At 42.3% G+C, this 18679-nt stretch overlaps 1 protein-coding gene across 4 annotated transcripts in view; it reads right to left on the bottom strand.

Annotated features, from left to right (window-relative positions):
• The window catches only part of FBXL2 (F-box and leucine rich repeat protein 2), a 51329-nt gene extending 35666 nt beyond the window's left edge, over nucleotides 1-15663 (bottom strand). Inside the window, exons 1-3 of one of the 4 annotated variants that reach the window (XM_048952118.1) lie at nucleotides 15540-15663; nucleotides 8745-8862; nucleotides 845-906 (exon numbers count right to left, since the gene is read on the bottom strand). In XM_048952118.1, the coding sequence (XP_048808075.1) occupies nucleotides 845-906; nucleotides 8745-8747 (65 nt within the window). In that variant the 5' untranslated portion in view covers nucleotides 8748-8862; nucleotides 15540-15663. Of the gene's footprint in view, nucleotides 1-844; nucleotides 907-8744; nucleotides 8863-15137; nucleotides 15341-15539 lie in introns of those variants that run through there. The other 3 variants (XM_048952117.1, XM_048952116.1, XM_048952119.1) reach the window with 3 other exon arrangements.
• Nucleotides 15664-18679: the final 3016 nt, after the last annotated feature.

The raw sequence follows: 18679 nt of genomic DNA, 5'->3' as shown, positions 1-18679 counted from the left end.
ATTAATAAATCAGCTCAGTTTTAATAACACCATCACTAAGAACTATAATTGCACCATTATATGCAAACACTTCTTTCTGCACAAAGAGTGGACTGTAATGAAAACTATAGGCAGGTAGAGAAGACACTGCTGAGCAGGTTCAGTTCTACCTCTCACGTAGTCACATTCAGTTAAGCAGTACCTCCATATTTTGCAGTTTGCACTTGCTCAATTTGTTCAAGGTTGCTTTCATGTGAAGACATCCATCTGTACCCCAACCATGGGCTAAACTTACTGATCTTGATGTTGTCGCTAACGTGATCTACTCACACAGTAGCAAAGGAATGGCTGGCCAAATGATTACAGCAAGTAAAATCCTGTTCTTGGTTCTGCCACGTGTAACACAGACTGACAATAAGGGTGACTGGCAGTGCTTTTCACTGCAGTGCATTTTTGAAAGCTTTGAAGTTATATTTGTTTGTTATAACAAAGTTTGTAACAAGAAGAGTGAGTAACCATCATAGGGAATTACATTAGAGAAGGGATCATATACTCTTCAGACGGATAAACACCATGAAGTACAGAAAAGAGTTGGCTATATATACTAAAGATGTGGACGTTATTTCACTTTTTCTAATATGCAACAAAAACATCACTATTAAATTATGTCATCCATAGTATAATGTAATTTGAACAGATTAAAACAACTCAAGAGCAACCAAAAGAAAACAGGTTCACAAATCCCAAAATCTAACAGACATGCTGTCATTTATTTCAAGAATGAATAGCATGTTGTGGTTTGTAAGCCACACAAGCAGTAAATTATCCTAACATTTTTACTTCGTAAGATATTATCTTGAATTACCTTAACAGAAGTTCTTTGGGCAATTTTTTGTTAATAAGGGCTTCATCATTATTTGAGAAAACCTGGAAACAGAAAGAAAAAAATTATTTAAAAAGACCAACAAGAAAAACTGCCTTTAGAGAGTCTTTTCACCTTCTTTGTAGGTGATTAACTCTTTTTAATTACCATTAATGCAAGTTTTCAACATATTATTTGGTAACCCTACAAATGATTTCAGTACACATGATGCAGCCACACATACACTTGCTCTTTCTTAGTGCTAAAATTTAACTGCACAAAACTTATGGAGCCACTATGTAATCATCAAACAGAAAGAAACACACCCCAAAAAGAAGTACTTTAGGTAGCAGTAAAAGATTCAGCCATAGAACGACACATATAAACATGCACTGTTGGCATGTTTTAGAACCATTCCATTACAGAAAGTGGACATGTTTTATACTGTGTGTTCTATACAGTTCTACACTCTTTGGCACAAGTACATGACAATTGAGAAACTATACTAACATCCTGATTTAAAGAACTTGCTGCCATACTACTATGGCATTTCAAGAAATGCTACAAGAATAAACCAAAGTGCCTCTCACCCAGAATTTCCTACTACTGATGCATCTCCCAAGAAAACATTCAGTTCCACCATCAAGATTACAAGATTAGAAAGCTGGGATTTCCTTCTAGCTGCCATGAAGAACCTTCCTTCTCTTCCAGTATGTGCAAGGAAGACTTCAGATCTAATTGTACACCACTGTTTCTCAGTTTTGATATCACAACAAAAGCCACTTTTTGCACCCACCTTTTTGCACAACAAACAGGCTATCCACACATCTAAGAATAATAAAGCTAAATTTCAACAGGACCAACAAGTTTAATTAAGCTTCCTTTTCATGCAAATGAAACAATACATTTACCATAGACTCAAATCTCAAATCATGTGCGTTTGTACTCCAAAAGTATAACCCTAACTCCTTCTCAGAAGACACACTATTTGCTTTAGCAGTTCCACACAGCTTACCACAGGTTTGCACTGAACTGCCCTACATCTAATACCCATTGCTATCTGTATTTTCACCCTTTATGTTGAAATACACCACATACATCACTGGTTTCAGAACTAGTTGACTGCTTCCGAGCACTGAAATTGATAATTTATGGATTTATGTGCACATTCGCCATTTAATATTACGTGTTACTCACAGCTTGTAGGTCATAGCATGGCAACAGTACACATTAGGATTTCTTCTCTAGAGAAACAGTCAAAACAAAGGCTTAGTTGTAGTTTCTGTTGCATCACTTTGAAAATGGATACACGCCATCCTCACAGAGCTCAAGATCACCAAGGTGATGGTGGTAATATTCTCGTGCATTACAGTTAAAAAATAAGTCAAAAAAGGAAGTTACCTCCAAGAGCACACACAAGGTCTGTGGTAAAACAGACAAGTGAACTTAGATCTCATAATTCTGGTCCAGTATCCAAAGATTCAGTACCACAGACCACTACAAATCCTCTTTCAACTTCATCACCCTACAGTTGTAGATGCTTCCTTAAAAGCTTTGATATGCATCTAAACTGTACTTTCCATTTATATGCATAAATATGTTTTAAAATATAGCTACTCTGCAGACACTTACTACTTTACAAGCAGTTTATCCTTTTGCCAGAACAAAATCTAATATTATCCTTCCTCTCTTTAAGCTGGAGACTGCCAGATATACAATAACAGGCACATATGCTCACTATGTTATTAAGTTAATGAGCTATGAGCAAATTACTATCTAATAAAAACACATACAATGCATGCTCAAGCTGATATTTGCAGCATAAGCTTCCTTTATGTACTGATCACAACCCTCTGGCTGCAACCTTCCAACTAACTCCTCACCCAACAGTCTGACCTTCCAAGCCATCTCTCTCCAATTTACAGATAAGGATGTAGTGTAGAACCATGTCAAAGGCCTTGCAGAAGTTCGTGTAGATGACACTAGTTGCCCTTCCTTTGTTCACCGATGCTGTCACTCATTGCAGAAGGCCATCAGATTGGTCAGGCACAATGTGTCCTTGGTGAAGCCATGCTGGCTGTCTTGGATCACCTCCTTGTCTCCCATGTGCCTTAACATGCCTTCCAGGCTCAAGATCTGTTCCATGATCTTCCCAGGCTCACTGGTCTGTAGTTCTTCATTTCTTTCTCCCTTTCTTAAAAATTGAAGCAAAGTTTCTCTTTTTTCCAGTCACCAGGGACTATGCTGATAGCCAAGACTTTTCAAATATAATGGATAGCAGCTTGGCAAACACATCAGCCAGCTCCCTCAAGACCTGGCATGCACATCATCAGGCCCCATAGATTTATAAACATCCAGTCTCACAAATCAGTCTCAGACTTACTCTTCTCTTACAGTGGGAGGGATTTTGCCCCCTCAGGCCCCACCTAGAAGTTCAGAGACACAAGAGACATGAGAAGCTTGGCTGACAGAAGTAAAGAACTCACCAAGTACCACACTCTTCTCCATGCCTGCTGTAGCCAGTTTTCCCTTCTTATTTATCAGAGGGGTACACTCTATTTGGATTGTCTCTTCTGAACAATGTACATGTAGAATCCCTTGTTAATCTTCCCATCCCCCATCAAGGGCAGTTCTATCTGTGCCTTGGCTTTCACAATCCCATCTCTGCATATCTGGAGGGCATTCCTGTATTCTTCCCAGGCCACATGTCCCTGCTTCCACTGTCTGTGTGTGTCCTTAACTCCCAGTTCAAACAGCTCAGCCATGCCAGTTTCCTGCCTCCTCTGCTTTTTTTCCTATACAGATGGACAGAGCTCTTATGCTCTCAAAAAGGTATCCTTAATTAGCTGCCAGCTCTGCTCCTTTATCTCTAAAGACAACTTCCCAGGGGACTTCATCCAGCAATTCCTTCAGCAGCCTGAAGTTCACTGTCCTGAAATTCAGCGTCCTGACTGCATTTTGCCAGGTCCAGCTTCCTCAAGATCACAGACTGTACCAGGGCACAGTCACTGCTGCCCCGAATGCCTCCAATCTTAATCTCTTTAATGAGGGTTGGTGAGCACCAGGTCCAGTAACGCTTCTTCTCTGGTCACTTTGTCTAATGCCTGGGCCAGGAATTTAACTTCTGCATTAAAAAGCAAAATCATTACAAATCATAGCACAGATTTTTGGGAATGCTTAGTATTTTCCTCTTGTGGGAAAGCTGAAAATCTAAACCTACAACTGAACCATACTCCTGGCAACTCTTATGGGAAAAAGACCTATAATCTTTGTTTACATAAGATATAGTTAGAATTTAAAGTTGGAATGGCAGACTATGTTAAATAAATGAACTAACTATGACCTGTATGTTTGCATTTAGGAATCCAAATTAAACTGAAAAAAAATTTTAAACAGCAGCTTTTACTCCTCCTTTTAGGAAGTAAGCAACACCAAGTACCGTGCCTCTAACATAAGTCGCAGATGAGGCCACAGACAGATTCAAAGTTGTTTTCTCTCTTACACTTCTACATGTTCATGTATGCGCTGGCTACAGTTACCACACCATCAAGTATTGTTTTCATAGAATTAGCATATTTAAATAAGCAGATTAGCTTCTAGAATGATAATGCATTTGCAAGTCAGAAGACGGTGCCGTCTATTGGCTCTTCAGTGCTAGATTTTGGCCAAATGAAGAGCAGACATAGGATAAGATGTTGGTGTCTTTTAGACGAAACTACGTAATGCGAATTTGACAGTATGCAACTGGAATCAAAAGAGAATGTGCAGAGGAGACAGTGTATTTCTTTGAAGATTTCCTGATGATCTGAAACTGCCATTTATCACAGAATTTGCTACTGAAGTAATTACCATACGTGCATGTATCACCTCTCTGAGGTAAACAATACTGCCTACTAAATTTTTAAACCGTGACTTTGCTACCTCTCTATTTGAAAAAAATAGAGAAAACCTGCCAAGGAAGTGTTCATCAAATGCTGTGAAAGTACTTAATAACCTTGACAAATCTATTTTTCCTTATAGTTAGAAAGCACTGACAACTTTTTCTCTCACTGAAACTTTTTCTCTCAGAGAGTGGTCAGGCACTGGAATGGCTGCCCAGGGAGGTGGTGGAGTCGCCATCCCTGGCAGTGTTCAAGAGGCGTCCAGGTGAGGAGCTGTGAGATGTGGTTTAGTGCTCGTGGTGGCAATGGTGATGAGGAGACGGTTGGACCAGATGATCTTACAGGTCGTTTCCAACCTTGTGATTTTATGATGGACAATGACATGCCCTTCAAATACCTGTATGCAGTAATATTACAAAATAATTGTGGATGTAGGATTATTTCTTCTTTCCTTGTTTTTGCACTTGATTGCAAATTTGACTGCGTTAGCAACAAGGTATGTAAGACTCCAGAAAAGTGTGCTTTTAACTGTACAAAACTTTGAAATATAACAGGCAAATCAGTGAAGAATGAAAGAGAAGAGGTGACACAGAACATGTGCAACAGAATGCTGCTCTAAAACCAGCTCCGAATTTCCAGTAAGCACAGGAGATACAAAAAATGTCTATGTGCTGAAAGGAGTTAGGGAAACAACACAAACCCACAACGGAACCCTGCAACAGTGCTTCACCTCATCTTCTTTCTGACAACTAATTGCACAATCTTGGGCCGTTTCTCACAATCCTGATCTTCCATTGTAGCATCTCTGTACATAGAAGACTGGTTACAGTGAACTAGAAAATGAGTACTTCCTTAAGAAGACCTGATAGTTGCTTACACTAAAAAAAAATAAAAATAAAATTGCTCTCCAATTCCTGCAAAGCAGGATCCTCCTCAGTAGGGAGCAGGTTGTCATCCAGCTTGAAGGTTGTACCGATACGTCTTCTGAGCTGGGGAGGTTCCTCTCCAGCACTCAGAGGATACTCCATTGGCTTCTTCTGGAACTCTTTTTTTTCTTTTTATTGCTTCACTGCGTATAAATAGAGCATATATACACATTGTGCAAATAGATCAGATCCAGAAAGAATGATCTCATCTTTTGTTTCCTCTTCCACATTATGAAATGTAATGATTACCACCAGTCCCAGAAAATAACTTCCCCATACATCACACTTAGCTTGTTAGCATTAAAAGCATCCACGTGTTATTCTCTTGTGGTCTAACAGTGATAAAGCTCTCCTGTTTACACCAGAATTACTGAGTTGAAACAATCTCTTTTTGGTGGGATTGCACACACACGATTTTGTACCCCGCTGGCAAGGAACTGTGGTATGAGGAACCTGTTTCTTGGATGACATACTTGATCACATGCTTGATCACAAGAGGAATGAGTGCGTGGCCTGAGACAGCCAGCACGGCTTCACCAGGGGAAGGTTATGCTTGACCAATCTGGTGGCCTTCTATGATGGAGTGATGGCATCAGTGGACAAGGGAAAGGCGACTAATGTCATTTACCTGGACTTGAGCAAGGCCATTGACACGGTCCCCTACCACATCCTTATCTCCAAATTGGAGGGGTGTGGATTTGATGGGTGAGCCACTTGATGGATGAGAAACTGGTTGAAAGGCCGCAGACAGAGGATGGTCATCAGTGGCTCCATGTCCAGGTGGAGGCCGGTAACGAGCGGCGTCCCCCAGGGGTCTGTCTTGGGACATTGATGATGGAATCGAGCGCACCCTCAGCAAGTTTGCTGACGACACCAAGCTGAGTGGTGCAGTTGACACGGTAGAAGGAAGGGATGCCATTCAGGGGGACCTCAACAGGCCTGAAAGGTGGGCCCGGGTGAACCTGATGAGGTTCAACACAGCAAAGTGCAGAGTTTTGCACTTGGGCATGGAAGGCAAATAGTATCCTGGGCTCCATCACAAAAGCGGTGGCCAGCAGGGACAGGGAGGTGATTGTCCCCTCTACTCTGCTCTTGTGAGGCCCCATCTGCAGTACCGTGTCCAGGTCTGGAGCCCCCAGTACAAGAAAGACAGGGAGCTGTTGGAGAGGGTCCAGAGGAGGGCCTCAAAGATGATCAGGGGACTGGAGCACCTCCCCTATGAAGAAAGGCTGAGGGAGCTGGGCTTGTTCAGCCTGGAGAAAAGAAAGCTGTGGGGTGACCTCATTGCAGCCTTTCAGTACCTAAAGGGAGCCTACAAACAAGAGGGGAGCCAACTCTTTGAAACGGTGGATAATAGCAGGACAAGGGGAAATGGTTTTTAAGTTGAGGGAGGGTAGATTTAGGTTGGATGTCAGGGGGAAGTTCTTTACCAAGAGAGTGGTGAGGTGCTGGAACACAACCAGAGAGGTTGTGGATGCCCCGTCCCTGGAGGTGTTCAGGGCCAGATTGGATGGGACCCTGGGCAACCTGGTCTAGTATTAAATGGGGAGATTGGTGGCCCTGCATGTGGCAGGGGGTTGGAGATTCATGATCCTTGAGGTCCCTTCCAACCCTGACCATTCTGTGATCCTGTGATGATCAAAAACATAATTTTTTCCATGAACAAACAAAGGAATATTCATTCTGGTTTATCATATTTATCTAAATAATTCAGAAATTCCATGTGACTAATATTTTCAACATCAAAAGACAGTCATGCTATTAATTCTGTTGAAAGTTTTTTTTTGTTTTGTTTTTTTAAGGGATGCATTTTCAGTTGTGATTTAATCGACTCTTCAATAAAGGACTATTTCTTTAGCAGATGAAACCATTTTGTTAGCAGCTCAGCCATTATGGCTTAGTTCCACAGAGATATTTATGTATTTAATTTCCACTGAAATCAGAATAAATGAGGATTTTCAACATGCCAACTCTTAAAAAGGAGGTTCTCAAAAACAACTTTGCTCATTATAATGCTAAAGCAAGCATTTTTGAGTAAACACAGGTTTGGGAGAGAAGATGACAGAGACTCCAAAGAAAAATCAGTAAAAAGAGAAGATGGATGGACGAGGTTGAATTATTTCACAAACCAGTAATAAAACCCAAGGGTGGGTCGCTGTCACCAAAGGAGACAGTAGTTTAGAATTAAATCCATTAATTTCCCTTCCCCTACTGTTGACACAGCAGACATACTAGTTAAGTTGTGAACATTTCCATATGTTGAAAGCATCATGTCTTTCAGGTTTCCACTTGTAAGAACAGCATTTTAGTACTATTTATGCAGTAAGAGGCACCATAAGATGTTTTAAAAGAAAACCCTTGCAAAAGACAACTGAGGTTTTACCCAGTTCCTCCTATGTGCAGATTTTTGCGCCCCAGTGCAAATCCCACCAACCTGCAGCACATCTTTCCTCCTCAGTGGAACTGTTCAAGTGTTGCCCATACAATTTTGCCTTCACTATAAAACTGAAACTACCTTTTGCTGTAGCAGAAAGAAAGCCAGAGCAGCTTATGAGAGCTCTAATGTCATCAGTGGCATGCTAAAAAGTTTTTTTCATTTAGCTATATGAGAAAAATGATGGAGGAAGAGAAGTGAAAATGGTTATACTTGATAAGCAATTTAGGTTTATCTCATGTTACTCTATAAGCTATTTCCTAATAGTCAGAGAATAGCTGCTATTTGGTGCTTCCTCTTGAAATGTACAATTAATGCACTAGAGTAAGGCAGACAAGGAGAATCATTTAGCATCACTTAAGTAGCAAAATGTAATTGTATCTAGGCAACAAAGCAGTGTTAGACGGCAGAATGGATAAGCATTGCTATCAGGGCTGAAATAGGTGATACCAAAGACAACAGAACCCATGGTAAAGCTTTCTGTACAGTCAAGGACACAAAAAAGAGCAACACAAAAGGCAATGCCATCTCAAACTACTGCCACCTACAGCAGAGTCAGACCGGCAGCCTTTTACTTCAATACAGTTTCCTGCCATGCTCCAGCTGTGCTTTGCCTCCAGCTTTGACTCTACACACTTTTACACCCCAGCCATGCTGCTTACCATGGCAGCTAACCACTCTCCCCAGAGCACAGCACAGTGTCTTCTGCAGGCCCTCAGCTTCCTCCTCACTGCCAGATGCTGACTGGATCTTTCCTCTTCCAGAAGTGTGACAAATGTCCTGATGAAAAACAACACCTCATATGAAAGCCTTTTGTGTTGATCCTATGAATAATTACAACTCATCTTCACAGATTAAGATAAAGCACAGCCAGGAATCTCTGTGTCCTTACCCAGTGCTTATCACTGTCCCAGGGCTGCCCATAAGGGCCATACTCCTTTCAAAGTTTCCCCAAGCAAGCTCTGTCCAACATAATAAAACTCATCAGGCAGATGCAGCTAGCCACACTACCCGCTTTACTGCTTGGTTTTCTTCCAGCAAAGCCATCATTCTCATTTCACCAGCGCTGGCATTCAGAGCACATCACTGACATTTTACTGGAGAGCACCACCCTGGCTCTTGCAAGGCCCTGTACCCACTGAGTAGCAGATGAAGGTCAGCGCTCATTTCTGCAGCCACAACTCCACCTCAAAGCCTTCGGCCACCCCAACTCAGATGCCTTGTTGCAGGGAGCAGGAGGTGCCTGAGGTCGCCCTGTCTGTTGCCTTGTGTTCCCCAGCTTCTTCTCAGTTAACCAAGCAGCTGACAGCACCCTTTCTTGCACACTCTTCAAAATAGTAGCTGCTTCCAGCCAAATGTATTTGGAACTATCAAGCATTTTTAAGAGTATGGCTTAATGTGATCATGTGCAGTAATTATTAAGGCTTAATAAGTAGGTTACCCAAACTTGTCAGTTGAGCTGACTATCTCTTTAAGCAAGACCTGCCTTTTCTCCTGGAAAGTCACCAAAGAGAGAGCAATCCTCTGAATTAGCCCCACGTACTAAGCAGACTAGCACAATCTGCTGTCTCACCACCACCGTTATTTAAAGTGCTGTGACATTTCTTCAAATGGTTATTTCATTGTAAATTCTGAGACAAATCAAAGAGGCACAGAACAAAATCTCAAAGATACAGAATTTTTTCCTGTATCATGGCCAATATTTCTGAGGATGCAGGCTGTCCTCGGATAACTTGAGTGTGGTAGCTCCTACACTAATTTGTTAAGAATAACAAAGGGGAAATCTGATGGTTGGTAGAATCAGATTGACCTCACTAAATGCAAGTCTAAAATTCAGTTGAAAGATAGCTTTTTGTCAATACTCTCTATTGTGTAACTGATGTTTTGTAGTCTTCATGATTAAGCCCTATACCTAACCAACAGAAACAGGTTTTGCATTACTATTTGGAAAAACAAAATATTTCCAAGTTTTGCTTCTCCCATGATACAAGTCTTCAATTTCATACACTTAGAGACAGGAGCAACACCGGGAGACAATTAACTCTCTGTTCAGATTATGATCCATTAGTTCATCCTTTTTCTTCTGAAGTGCCTTGTTCGAACCACTACCAGAGATGGCAGAAGAAACACAAAGTACATGAGTGTATGGGAACTGCTGAATCTCTGAGAGTTGAAACTGCTGAGCCTCTGATTGACCACCTGAGGCGAGCACTGAGTCAGCCATGGGAGCACAGGTGAAGGCAATTCAGCTGTGTGATGAAGGGTGGAGCCTGGCTGCACCTCTCCTAGACCCATTTAAGAGCTGACTGCCAGTGGGAAGGATCTTTTCTGGAGATCCCTCCTTTGGAGCTTTACAGTGAGCCCAAGACAAGGGTAAGTACCCTATCTATTCTCTTTTTGGTATAATAATCTGCTTAGCCAAACTCTCTTGTTTATTTCATAGTTGTAATGTCTGCATATTTGCTGATGATACAACTATGCCTGGCAAATATTTTCTTCAGGTAGTTTGTATGTTTTGTTGCTGGTTCTGGGTTTGTTGGTTTTTTTGTTTGTTTGGTCTTTTCCCCCTTCTATAAAATATTCTAAGGGCTGTATTTTGCTTTCTTCTTCATTACTTATCTTTAAGATAATAGATTTCCAAGCACAAACAGTATATAATGAAGCATTCATAGGTTATTCCTTTGAAAATGAAGCTTTCAACTGATGCAGTCTTCAGATTTGATTGTTACAACAGACTGTAGGGAAACCCAGATAGTCTGCTTTGCAGGTTTCAAGGGCAACAGATCTGTGAAGGAAAGCAAGTAGACAGACAAACAGTTGTGTTGACTGTAGCCCATTACAAAGCTGGATGATCTCTCAGGTTCTGTATCTTTCAGTGCTTTCTTCTTGAGCAGGAGAGCAACAAATCCTTCTCCAGCATTAAACCGATTCAAATGCACTTTGCCAAGTTCCAAGGACAAAGCACTGGCAAAAGGTACCTTTTCCAACCTGAGCAATTCTATGATTATTTGAATATTCAAGTAACTCTGAGTCTCTAAGCAGAAAGACTGAAGGGAATTAAATGCATCATTCACAGGGACTGTGCAATCATACTAAAATGCATCTTGTGGCAAAAATAGTCTCTTGTTTTCACACACTCTATAGAATCATGCTGCAATAAACATTGTAGACATTCAAACTGTGACACGTTTTTGGAAAATAGTGTGAGAAAAGCTGTTACCTATTTGCTTAAATACAGCGGTATTTGGCTGTAGACAGCCTTTGTTTCAGCCATCCAAATTTAATCCAATCACAGGTTCATCGAAGCCCTTAGTTCATCTTTCAAAATTCCTGCTCTGAATCATCATGTCAGCCCATAGTTGTTTTTAGTGCCATACATATGACTAGTTTTATTCCTAGTCTCCAGTATTTTAACCTACAAACTAACACTAAACTGACTGCAATGCAATGGAGAGCAAGCGTACAAACCCAGAAATTCTTCTGCAGGTTGGTTTCTCTAGTTTACACCACTCTTCTTTGGATTGATACAGTCCTCCATTGGTCTTGGTCTGGAAGGCCAAATCTTTCCAATATGTCAAATATTTCTAATGACACCAGCTCACGCTGTAAATGTAATTATGGCTTAAGCCCTGTTTGTATGGCTGAAGCAGAATCTCTAAACACCTTTGAGAGCAATTTTGAATAGTTTTTTTCTCCCCAAGCATAACTGTTCTTCAAAATTATATTAGAAGATGTAATTAATCATAGAAATGACTCTAAAGCTTCTACAAAGCTGCTGTAAAGCAGTGCTTGATCTGCATCATAAACACTATGACAGAACTGATGTTTTTCTTAGCACCGAGTGTGAAATTTTTATTATGAAGAGCAAACCTCCACCAGACAATCTCCCCAGAGCATGATCCAGAAAACAAAAATGACACAAGATGTGTTGCTACTGCACACATATATAATGTGCAATTAATAGCAGTTTTCAGTGGCAAGAGACAAAATTATGTACCTCTCCAAGATCACACGTGGGATTACAACTGACTTCACAGGAAACAGCATTAGACTAGCATTTCCAAAACACTTTAAACTGTTACAGGGAAGGAGGGCATTTGAACTTCAGAGGAGAAGCTGGACACTCACTGAGTTTCTACTATTTGCCAAAGCTTACAGCTCTTGAATTTCTTTGGAAATAAACAACCTTGATACTTTTGCTTCAGAAGTAGATTAGAGACCATTTTCAGAACTATACATGCGCAGATGTTACGGCTGTTAACATCCAGGTAATAACTACATCAAGTCATGATTTGGAAATGCTGTTCCTCAGTGAAGCTCTGACCTCAATTTCAACTTCTGATGACAGAAGAGCATGACATGCTGGTAGAGTTTCACATTTATAACGACTTGATGTCTCATCTCCTTATTGATTTCAGTTTAGAGAACATATTCAATAACCAGTTCAAAGTAATCAAACCAATGAAAACAGACTTTACTATCTCGTCTCTGAAGGAGAGGACAGAAGGACACTAGGACAAAGTACATTGTCAATCACAGCCCATATTTGATGCTTGATATCTTGCTGCTGCCATTATGCCCTTTCTTGTAGGCCACACAGCAGCAGTTTGTGGTTGTAAGTAATCATAAATGGGCGAGTACAGGAAGGGGCACACTCCCAGTTCCAGCCCTCCTCTTCCATAAATACAATAGCTTCTCCAGGGTGAAGGTAACAACCCAGATGGAATCACTCAAGAGACTGAAGAGTGTTGACAGGACAGTGAAGGAAATGGGAAAATCATGCAGTTTATAGATTCTGGACTTGCTTTTCTTGAGCAGGTTAGATAATAACTGACAAATCCCTCCTTAAGCACTGAAGTCTCAAATGAAAGTAGCAATGTAAGTTCAAAATAGCTGAGACCATTTTTCCTTGACCATTCAGGTAATTTTGTAACTCTAATCAAAAATACTGAAACTGATCCTAGGGCAGATTCCACCACAGCGTCATTCACAGGGTCTTTGTGATCAAAATTAATTTTGCTTCAAAAATAATCCACTTGGTTCCATGCAGTCTTGGAGAATAACATTATACTCAGATTTTTCAGATATTCATAGCATGGTGTATTTTTAGAAAAATCATTCTGAGAAAAATTTGATCTTCAACAAACCATCAGTAAAAATATGTTCAAGCTCAAGAATAAAGAGTTTAAACGTCAACAGAAACAGGCAAGTAATTTCTTGATCCTGAAAAATAAACATGGATTTGACAGAGGAGATAGGAGAGTGCTCTGAGTTCTATCCCTTAGAAAAGTAATCTAATCTTTTCCATTATAACAGTGCATACTGACTTTGAAGTGATGAATCTAAGAACTGCATTCTTAAAAACTCAAGAAATCACTGTTTGTGTTCACCTCTGAAGTTTTACAAGGAATTAAGGTTTCCCACCACATACTATGAAGTTCCAGTGGGAAAGCTGTTTTACAGAAGCTCAGACAGAAGACTGGACTCCAACCCTGCCACGTCCAAATGAAGTTGCTCAATATATCTTGCTCAAGAAGGATCAGAGGTTCTTTTTTTTTTTTTTTTTTTTTTTTTGGAGCATGCTAGAACATAAAACAAACAAAAATAAATGTATGGAGTACACCGATTACCTCCCTGAAAAGGTTATTAGAAAGAATGCAAATGAGTGTTGTGATTACAGTCTGAACTTAGCTCCAGGCTACCGTTTGAACTCAGAGCGAGAACTCTTTGATTGCACAATTTAATATGGTTTTGTCATACTTAGCATATCCCTTTCAAGTGCGTTTCTGATTTACAAGAAATATTACCAGAACGATTAGGCAAGTTGGTAATTTATAATGACATTGATGCTGTTATTCTAGCTTCTAATTGACAAAACAGATGAAGCACTGTTAATGTATAGCGTTCTGCTGGCGTTCAGATCAATACTGTCACAGTGCCAAGATTAGTACTACTTTACTCCATTAACCTAAAAATAGTTGCTATGCTTCAGTCAAAATTTGACTTCAGTTTCAACTTTCCACATCTGCTAACCCCACACAGTCTCTAATTTTAACAAAGATCGCTAAATCAGTGTTCTATTGCAGTCTACTGTCAAAATAAGCAAGCAATAAGCCAATGGTCTTTCTGATTTGTAGAAACACCAGTATTCCCTATATTGAAGTGTCTCGTGTTATCTGGTCAAAACAAATCCCTTTTTCATCTTCCTCAGAGTTGAGGTAATGTAAAATGTTTACTTATATCGTAAAACACCTCATCAAATATTTTATTCTTTTTGTTTCCATACCTGCAACATGGAATAAATCTGTTTCTATTAAGCTAGCTTTTCAGATCTTCCACATCAGAGAAGCCCCATAGCACACATGAAGAAAAGCCAATGCAGAGCGGGGCGTCATCAAGTCACATCACAACCATGTCACCAACACCACACCACCTACAGCCACACTCACTGGTGTTCGCTATCTCTTGTAGCAACATATATTTCCTGCATCCTCTGCTGATCAAGTCTGCCTACTCTAAGTACACAACACTACAGATAGGTGCACTGCGAGTGCTGGCTACCCATATTATCATTCCTCCTCACGTTTCACCTCTCAAGGTTGTTTTGCTCAGGTTCAAAATACATGGGGAAGGGACAGAAGGAGCATTATTTGTGCAAACGCAATAGAGAAATTTAACATGCTGCCACAGAGGAGCATCCCGCTTCCCTCCATAGGACTTGGCACTCCACCCCAAGCAGGACACCCACAGCTGCCTCATACACATCAAACCAACCTTCTGCCTTGAAGCACCACATCGCCCCACGCGTGAAAGCCTGGCAGCCTTCCCCGTACACAGCCGCCGCTGCGAAGCGATCGGGCGGCGGTCGCCGAAGTTGAACCCGAAGCCGGGGCTGACGCCGGCACCGTTCCCGAGCCCTGCAGGCCGCTCTCGGCTCCCCGCCACCTGCTGCACGCAGCTCCCCTCGCCCCGCAGCCCCGCACACAGGCGCTCCGCCGCTCTCCCGCCTCCTCCACACGGCAACGCGGCCGACCCCACGCCCACCGCATACGCACCGCAGCTCTGTTGTGGTTATAAATCCACCTGCGCATACGCATCGATCCACCGCCACGCATGTTTATGTGCACGACCCGCGGCCGCTCGGCGCGCACGGCGGACCGCACACGTATGTGCAGCGCGCACACAGCCGCGGCCACACCCAGCGCTGCACGCCCGTGGAAGTGCCCCCACACAGCGCTGCTCCTCACGCATACACACGCACACACGCACACACACACACACAGCACCGCCAGCCCAGCCCGCACGCATACACACACACGCACACAGCCCGCCACGCCCTGGCAGCTCCGCACCGCCCTGCCGCGCCGCCGCTCCCCGCCCTGGGCCCGTAGCGTCCGGGCCGAGCCTCTGAGGCACTGCGCGCCGCCCCGGGGCCGAGGGCCTTGCGGCGGGCTCACCATGGCAGAGGCGCGGCGGCGAGGCCGGTTGTCCTGGCGACGCGGAGCCCCGAGGACGGCGCCAGGTGCAAGGGCTGCGCGCGCGCACCGCCGCCGCTGCCTCCGCCGGAGCCGGGGCGGGGCCGCCGCCGAACCCACGTGACCGGCACCGCCCCTGCGCGGTGGGGCCTCGCGCCGCACCGCCTCCCACCCCCCCCCACTCCCAGCTTGGCGGCTCCTCCTTCCCGCCCCAGGTGGCCGCCTCAGGGGACGGCGAGATGGCGGCTGTGGGTGGGCCTGTCCTCAGCCGGTCTCGGGTCCTTGCACGGGCTCTCCCGCGGCTCCAGTGCAACCCCCTCCGTTCCCGAGCTATGGTGTCCCACCGGTGGGCTGCGCCTCCAGCCTCAGATTGGGATTTGCAGCTCTCCTATCTGGAAGCCAAGCTCTTTAAAGTAACGCGCGCTGTCAGTCACTCGTGTGAACACAGCATAAAACCACACTCAAAGGGAAGGACAGTATTGTCGTAATGCTTACAGGTTACATCTGTTCAGCGGTCACAATACCGCATACAACACCGAGGAGATAGATGGGTTCTGCTCCTCAGTTTTGCCTATCCCAGCAGGCGTTGCTTTCTGTTGGTGCGACCTCCAGGCTTGCAGGAGACAGAAGCGGCCATTGTAGAAAAACACAAAATTGCTGTTTGGAACGAGCTGCCTTCATTCCTTGAAGAAATGAGACATTCTGGTTTGATTAACAGCAAAATATGTTTTCTTAGGAAAGTGCCCTTTCTCAGAACCCACAGAGAAATAGTTGGTGTGTACACATACCATTTGTTGGCACTTCTCTGGACCTACTGTCTCGCTCTCCAGATTTCAGAGAATAACCTGGTTCATACGTACAGCTGATCTGGTTTGTATAGCGGGGAAGAAAGCCTCAGAAATGTGAAATATGTATAAACAATTCGGACACGTTCAGCTGAATTGCAGGAGGCCTAGGCTAGCAGTTCCTGAGTGGTACTGCTTCACATTAAAAAAATAAAAATAAAAATAAAAAATGATTGTTGCATGATTTTTAGTTCAATGTGAATTTCTGGACTCTCATAAAAATAGTGATAGATTTTCCTATCACTACCATAAAGAGAAAGCAATTTAAGGAGCCAGAATCACTTAGAGTTGCAGCAACCTGAAGAAAAAAGAGATCATCTTTTACAAAACCAAGAGACCTTGCAGAATAATGACTGCATTTGTTTCAATGGAGTTCTGAACAACTGGCCCAATAGGGATCTCTTTGAAGCAAGATGAGAGACAAATGTGGAGCAGGCTTTCCATGGCCCAACATCAGTTCTCATTTGATCAAAAACTGTGGGAAGGAATGGAACATTACAGAATAGATTTGAACCAATATTTTATGTATTAAAAGGCTGTAGGAGAAAAAACTCCTTGTTTCTTCCCTCAAGAAAGAAAAAGCAGTTATGTATTTGCCACCTGTGAATGTGCTCAGGATTTGAGAGACTGAAATCTTTTATCTTTGGATCCAGACCAACTAATGATGATATAGTGCTGCACCTACTGACTTTCTGGACTATTTTTTTCTCTTTGAATTGCATTGTGATATAACTTGAAAATTCAATCCAAGAAAAGCTTACTCAAAAAAACCCAACCCTTTAGTCAGGCTTCAATTCTGACAGACAAGCAATTAGTTGGGAAGGAGACTTCACAAATGTGCATACATCTTGGTCCGTCTTCTCCATTTGCCATCTGTGGAATGTCTCAGCATCCCCATTTGAAGTGTGAAGAGAATATATCCACAATTAGTGTCTTGTTTTCAACCGATGCACTGCAGTGCTGTTGATGGAAAAAACTTCATTTGAAAATTTTCATCCAACTCTCATTTTATCATTTTTCTAAAATGATCAGGTTTTTAGCTAATGCCTTACACTGGTCATTCTAGAAAGACTGGTTAACTAGCTATTACTGATGTATTTTACTTTCTTACAAAACTGTATTCAGCAGCTCAACTTTAACTTGGCTGCCTTAAGTTCCTCCTAATCGTTCTGGACTCTCATTAAATGCTGACCCAGTTCTTTTCTTACTTACTTTTTTTTTTTTTTTTTCTTTTTTTTTTTAACCAAACTTAAAATAAGTGAAAAATGATTTAAGTACTTGCCATGGGAAATGAACAAATGTCAACTACAAGAGAGTGGGTTAGTTTGCAGAGAGTGTAAGGGTTTAAAGCAGAGGGACTTCATTCTGGAGGCCGTGCTCTTCCTAAACAACAGCTCTGGGGCCTCTATGCTGTTAGGTTCTGCAGCCCAGAAGGGACTTTCAGATTCTAGCTGCAACAACTGAGAAGCCCAGTGTTGCAGCCTGAGTTTTATTTCTGGATTCCAGCCATTTCATTCATTCTTTCCCCAACTTCAGTCCCTAACCACTGAAAATTTCCCCAAGCATATTGTTTCCCAACCTTGCCAGGCTGCAGTTACTGAATATTTGGAGTGCAGGAGAAAACTTGCCATGCAGTAGTTTCCTCTACAGTGGTCGTTTGATTGCCTTCAAGTCCAGAACTGGCTTGGTATTCTTAGCAGTGGGCTCAAGCTTATAAATTTGCGTAGAATTTTTTTCCAGGAATTTGCCTCACTAGCTGTAGGAACTTGGTTTGAAGCAAAGTAATTACCTGTCTTATCTCACTTTTCCTTCTTTTTTTCCTATCTCCTTTTATGCAAGTCAAATGAGAGTAGGTCCTAGAGATCAGGCAGCACATATTACGGATGCAGCAGTTCCTGGCTATTTGTTACAACTCTTGCTTCCACAGCACACCCAAGGCTGGTAGAGCTTACCTGATGGTGCATCAAGCAAATTTGTGCTGAGACTGTTGAAGAGCTCACTTAGGATCTTGTTAACACAACTCAGCTGTGAAGGGCTTTGACTACAAGTGTGAAGGAAAACGGCAGTAAGTGGTTAACTTTTGAAACTACTAACTGGATCTGAAGCTCATCTTTTCTTCAGTTAAATGATTGCAACAAGAAGCTCCATATCTACTAATTGTCATTACAAGTAAAAATGGTTGGGGGGGATATCATGTTTCTAGGATGCTTTTCTGATGTGCTATGCATGTTCACACTGAAGCATAAATAGGTCATGTTTTAATGTCTGACATAGCCT

This window comes from Lagopus muta, chromosome 7 (genome assembly GCF_023343835.1).
Source record: "Lagopus muta isolate bLagMut1 chromosome 7, bLagMut1 primary, whole genome shotgun sequence".
NCBI classification, from domain to species: Eukaryota; Metazoa; Chordata; class Aves; order Galliformes; family Phasianidae; genus Lagopus; species Lagopus muta.
Note: the sequence above shows the minus strand (reverse complement) of the source record. Positions and strands in the feature narration are given on the sequence as shown.